Raw genomic sequence first — 6218 nt, 5'->3', positions numbered from 1 at the left:
AAATTTGACATGCATACCATGCTATGTGTTAGGGTTGGTCATGATTTATTTGATGATTTTGGAAAATGTTTAGATTGCTTTTGATGCAAGTCTTGCTGTTGACTTCTATGAGCTTCTGTTTGCCATGTTTTGACCTAAATGGTTCATAAAATGATGATGATGATTGATATGAATGTGAACCCCATTGGTTATGTTTCCTAATTGTTTGAACATGATTTTGGATACTTACCCCTTGCTGTTTGGACTTTCTCATTCACCTTTGACCCCAGGCTTGTCCTATTGGTCCTGTTACTCACCTTTGAGCTTGTGATTTCAGGTTGACCATCAAATGGCCATTAAGACCAATTCTTTTGATTGAGCTTACCCAAGTATCATTGCCTAACCTCTTTGTTTTGTAGGTGGCTTGGCTTACATGCCATAAGCCTTGTGCCTTGCACATCCATGTGCCTCCAATTGACTGTTGGTTCCTGTTTCTGTTTGTTTTGTTTGAAGTTGCATACTAACATCTGCTTGACTGTTTCAGGTGCTTTAGTTGCTTAGTTCCTTTGTGAACTTTTTGCTTTGCTTTGCTTGTATAAGCAATTTGCATTGAGGTATGTCTCTTTTACTTCATGTAGTCTGGAAGACCTGGCCTGTTACTTGGCCAGGCAACTGTCTGAAGTCCTCCTTAAGAGGCAATGTTTGTGATTGTTTACTTTTGTCCTTGCATAGAGTCAAAGTCCTCCTAAGTGAAGAGGCAATTGGTGGAAGGTAGGGATATGCAATCTATCCCCCACTATTCAGTGTGTCATCTGCCTTGCTCACACCACTGTGTTGATGCATTGCCGATACAAACCCAAGATCTTGTACAACTGTACAGTTGAGTCAGTTCTAAATGTGTAGAAGGGTTCCCACTTTCTGAACCCACGCATTCTTGTCTTGAGCTCTCCCAGGCTAGGGATAAGAGCTGTGAGGTCTCATCCTCACTTCATCCTTTCATCTGCTTCACCTTAGCCCCTCAATGGCAAGGTTAAGAGCGACATTCACCCAGTCCCAGAGGTTTGTTTGTTGAGGTTGATATGACCCCTTGACTAAAACCTAACCCTTGTTTGAGCCACTTGTTTGTGTATAGCGTGTGCTATCTGTGCTTGTAGGATTGTTTGACTTGCTTCCTGTGCAAGATAGGATAGTTTGACTTGCTTCCTGTGCAAGTTAGGATAGTTTGACTTGCTTCCTGTGCAAGTTAGGATAGTTTAACTTGCTTCCTGTGCAAGTAGATTTTGCTTGGCTTGCTCCCTGTGCAAGTTAAGTGTGTGTGTGGCTTGCTCCCTGTGTGAGCCATACTTAGGATAGGTTGGCCCGTGTGCCATTTAGCTAGAAACCTTAACTTAGGGATGATCTTGCATGATAACATCTAGGCTCGAGTCGTAGTCTCCCTAGAGTTGTGTCTCCCTCTGTTATCTGGTTAGGCTAGTCCTTTATCCCTGCGTAGGGGAACTACATCGCCCTGATCTTCACACCAGATGAAGTATGTAGGCAGGAGATTGAGCTGATCTCTCCGGGCGCCTTTTTTTCTTTGTGTGTGTTGTCTGACCTTTGCTAGGCTCGAGTCCCTGACTCCTTAGCATTTGCTGTCTGTCTTGTTTGTGTGTGTTCGACAGTTATAGGCTGAGTCCCCGACTCCCTATCTATCTGTTATGTTGTTTAGGTTCGGATGTCAATGTAAGTCCAGTGATTGGCATTTGGGCTCCATGTTTGCCTCTTTGCGTGTGTTTAGGTTCGGATGCTGATGTAAGTCCATCGATTGGCATTCAGGCTCCACGTTTGCCTGTGTTTTATTTAGTTGTGTGCGTGTCAGCCGAGCTACGAATGCTCTGATTCTTCTCTCGTCCGAGAAGATACGTAGGCATAGGATGCGATATCCTAGCGAGCATGTGTTGTTTCCCCAGTCCGAACTACTTGGACTCTGATGTCTATGCCTGATGGACTAAGTAGGCCTAGGATGCGACATCCTGCCGAGTTCAGTTTCAGTCAGTTTCTTGCGTTTCTTTCAGCCAGTGTGTGCGAGTATTTGAGCAGTGTTTAGCAACCAATATTCCTTCCTTTTGTGCGTGGATCCCGTAGAGTACTACGGATGCGTAGGGGTGCTAATACCTTCCCTTCGCATAACCGACTCCCGAACCCATTCTCTTTGGTCGCGAGACCATGTTCTTTCCAGGTTTACTCTGAGCGTTTCCTTTCCCTCTTTTGGGATAAATAACGCACGGTGGCGGCTCTGTTGTTCTTGTTTTCCCGCCGGTTTTTCGCGCGATGCGACAGCTGGCGACTCTGCTGGGGATGATAGAGAAGTTGACCTATGCTGGTCCATCTTCCCTGAGCGAGTCTCTCCTAGCGCTCTCTAGGTTAGGGCTTGGTTGCTTTGTGCTGTGTTTATTTATTGCATTCATTATTTACTGTTTGCATTCATTGTTTATTGTTTGCATTTATGTTTGCATTAATGTTTGCATTTATTCATCTGTTCACCTGGCTGGTTGTTTGTTTCTCTCTGTGTGGGGGGAAGAGTCAGTTGAGGTAAAAGGTCCAATACCCAGACCATGAGTGCAATCTAGGACACCTAGGAATAGAGTGATTCATGGGAAGCGGGTGGTATGGCGCCACTTAGCGGAACATTGATATCACGAGCAGTTCAGACCCTGGTGGGATGCTGTCGTTACATACTTCGGGTGTGTATATGACAGTATTCTGCGAAAGGTTATTTATGCTGCGTTTCTCTCAAGCTTTACACTTGCCTAGACTACACCCGTGAGTGGGGAGGGAATGATCATTATTACAGGTACCGTTGGTGACTCGGTTCTGTTGGTGACTTGGTTCTGATGGTGACTTTGTGTTCAGACAGTGTTCAGTTGACCTTAAGTTGGATTTATGTTCTGATTTTGACTGAAGCTTCGACCCAGTGATCAGAGATTGCACAACCAGCCAGCCGTGTCTGCATCATGTGCATCATAGCATATTTATTTTTCAAAAGAAACGCATTGAAAAAAAAAAGAGAAAATGAAAAAAAAAATCAAAAAAATCAAAAGAAAAAAAAAGAAAAAAAACTAATTCCTGCATGCATATCATTTCTCAGGTACATTCCCGAGCTTGTCTACTGATAGAGATGGCAACGGTTCCCGAGCCGAAGCGGAAGACCTGTTCCTACAGTTTCCACCGTGAGCCGTTGACTCCACTAGTTGAGTTGGGTAGTCTCGTGACAGACGATCGACTGAAGAGTTTTGTTGGGCGGTACGGAGATATCTTGACAGTATTGAAGACAGTAGTAGATCCAGTGCCTCTGCAGACACTACTTCAGTTTTATGACCCAGAGCTTCATTGTTTCACTTTCCAGGATTATCAGTTGGCGCCTACTCTCGAGGAGTACTCTATTCTGTTGAGTGTTCCTATCCAGCATCAGGTTCCTTTCTTGGATGTGCCCAAGGAGGTTGATTTCAGAGTTGTTGCCAGAGCTCTCCATTTGGGTATCAAGGAAGTCAGTGATAGTTGGAAGTCCAGTGGGGATGTCGTAGGATTGCCTTTGAAGTTTCTGTTGAGGGTAGCTAGATGTGAAGCCGAGAAGGGGAATTGGGAAGTTTTTCATGCACAGCTTGCCACCATGATCTATGGGATTGTCCTATTTCCCAGTATGCCGAATTTTGTTGACCATGCAGCTATCAGTATCTTCATTGGAGGGAATCCAGTCCCTACCCTGTTAGCAGACACTTACTATGCTATTCACAGTAGGCATGGTAAGGGTGGAGCCATCAGGTGCTGTCTACCTCTTCTGTTAAAATGGTTCATGTCTCTTCTGCCAGCTAGTGGACCATTTGTAGATACCCAGAGCACTCTTAAGTGGACTCAGAGGGTCATGTCACTCACCTCCTATGATATCAGGTGGCAATCTTACCGGATGGATGTGCGTAACGTCATTATGAGCTGTGGAGGATTCCGTAATGTGCCACTCGTAGGGACTAAGGGTTGCATCAATTACAACCCGGTTCTTTCTCTTCGCCAGTTAGGGTTTGTAATGAAGGGAAGACCACTTGAGGCTGAGGTATCTGAAAGTGTGTATTTTGAGAAGAAGAGTGACCCAGCTAGATTGGAGCAGGTAGGGAGAGCTTGGAAGTCTATTGGTGTGAAGGATGGATCTGTCTTAGGGAAGAAGTTTGCCGTTGCTATGCCCGATTACACTGAGTGGGTCAAGAAGAGAGTGGAAACTTTGTTGTTACCCTATGATAGGATGGAGCCGTTGCAGGAGCAACCACCTTTGATTCTTGCTGATAGTGTGCCTGCTGAGCACTATAAGCAAGCCCTGATGGAGAATCGTCGGTTGAGGGAGAAGGAGCAAGACACCCATATGGAGCTGTACAAAGCCAAAGCTGATAAGCTGCACTTGGCCCATCAACTCAGGGAAGTGCAAGGAGAAGATGCTAGCAGACTGAGAAGCAAGAAGAGATCCTACGAGGAGGTGGAGAGTATGTTAGATGCAGAACACCGGGAGCGCTTGAGGCTGCAGGGGGTTGAGGCCAGTTATCAGAAGAAGATCAGAGACTTGGAGAAGCAACTTAGAGATAAAGACATCCAGTTGAAGAAGGAAGTAGACTTGAGACAGGCATCAGAGAACCATCTTGGAGGAGAAGTCTTAGAGCTTAGAAGACAGTTGAAGGAGAAGATTACCCCTCTACCAGAATGCTCAGAATGCTCACTGTTGATAGACCAGTGCCATTACCTGAAGACCCTCATTCCAGAAGACCGTCTGTCTTAATTCGTATCTCTGATTGTATTTTGTTGAGAATTACCTCCAGGCTTGTTGGATGGGATTCGTTTGCGTGTAGGCCATCTCTTGGATCTTTTGTTAAGAATCACCTCCAGGCTTGTTGGATGGGATTCTTTTTCTTTGTACGTTGTTTATTCAGATATTCTGTTGACATTGGTTGTATGCCTTTTTACCCTTATGTATGTATAAGGATGTCAGCATTTCCTTGTATCTGTTTTGTTCTCTTGTTGCTGCAGGTTGCCATCTTTTCAGAATGGGTCAGGCTCTTTGAATGCCTGAGAAATGAGCATATCATGTGCATCATACGCATCATTAGCATCATACTCATATCATTTTGCATAACAGGTGTTCTTGATCGTGACTTCTCACTCTTGGTTCCTGTTCAGGCAGGATAGCTGATCAACGTCCGCACCGCTACTCAACAAGACTGAATCAACAGAGAAGTATGGATCAATTTCAAGCTGAGTTGGCTGAGATGAAGGCTAGCATGGCCCAGTTTATGAATATGATGCAAGGGGTTGCGCAAGGTCAAGAAGAACTTCGAGCTATGGTTCAGAGACAAGAGGCTGCAAATCCACCGATCAACCATGCTCCGCCAGAGGGAGGCCCAGTCGATGATAACAATATTGCTGCTGCTGTACCCGTCAACAACTATGCTGTAGGTGATGAGTTAGGGGGTATTCGAATCAACGGTCAACCTATTGTTCCAGATGCCGCTAATGCCAGAGTAGTCCGTGCTCCGGCCCGTAATCCTGTTCCGATTGTTGACAGACAAGAGGATTTGTTCTCTCTGCTCAGTGAAGACGAAGACGTTCTGGGAAGGGTTAATGAGAGAGACCGCAAAGTTGAAGCTCTTGCTGAGAAGATCCGTGCTATGGAAAGTCAAAATTCTCTTGGTTTTGATGTTACTAATATGGGATTGGTTGAAGGTTTGAGGATCCCTCACAAGTTCAAGGCACCGTCATTCGACAAATACAACGGTACTTCTTGCCCTCGCACCCATGTGCAGGCTTACTACAGGAAAATCTCTGCGTATACCGATGATGAAAAGATGTGGATGTATTTTTTCCAAGATAGTCTATCTGGGGCTTCTTTGGACTGGTACATGGAATTGAAGAGAGATTCGATCCGATGCTGGAGAGATCTGGGTGAAGCGTTCCTCAGACAGTATAAACACAACATGGACATGGCACCGAGCCGGACTCAGCTGCAGAGTCTATGTCAGAAATCCAATGAAAGCTTCAAGGAGTACGCTCAGAGGTGGCGTGAACTGGCTGCTAGAGTTCAACCCCCTATGCTGGAGAGGGAGTTGACAGATATGTTTATTAGTACTCTTCAAGGTGTGTTTATGGACCGGATGGGGAGCTGCCCGTTCGGCAGTTTTTCTGATGTTGTCATTTGTGGAGAAAGGACTGAGAGTCTAATCAAA

At 45.3% G+C, this 6218-nt stretch overlaps 1 protein-coding gene across 1 annotated transcript in view; it reads left to right on the top strand.

Annotated features, from left to right (window-relative positions):
- The first annotated feature begins 547 nt into the window (after positions 1-547).
- The window catches only part of LOC127130609 (uncharacterized), a 35493-nt gene continuing 29822 nt past the window's right edge, over positions 548-6218 (top strand). The window contains exons 1-2 of the mRNA XM_051059586.1: positions 548-593; positions 3107-3826. Coding sequence (XP_050915543.1) covers positions 3137-3826 — 690 coding nt within the window. The 5' untranslated portion in view covers positions 548-593; positions 3107-3136. The remainder of the gene's footprint in view (positions 594-3106; positions 3827-6218) is intronic.

This window comes from Lathyrus oleraceus, chromosome 3, assembly GCF_024323335.1.
Source record: "Lathyrus oleraceus cultivar Zhongwan6 chromosome 3, CAAS_Psat_ZW6_1.0, whole genome shotgun sequence".
Classification (NCBI taxonomy): domain Eukaryota; kingdom Viridiplantae; phylum Streptophyta; class Magnoliopsida; order Fabales; family Fabaceae; genus Lathyrus; species Lathyrus oleraceus.
This window is presented reverse-complemented; position numbering and strand designations above follow the sequence as displayed.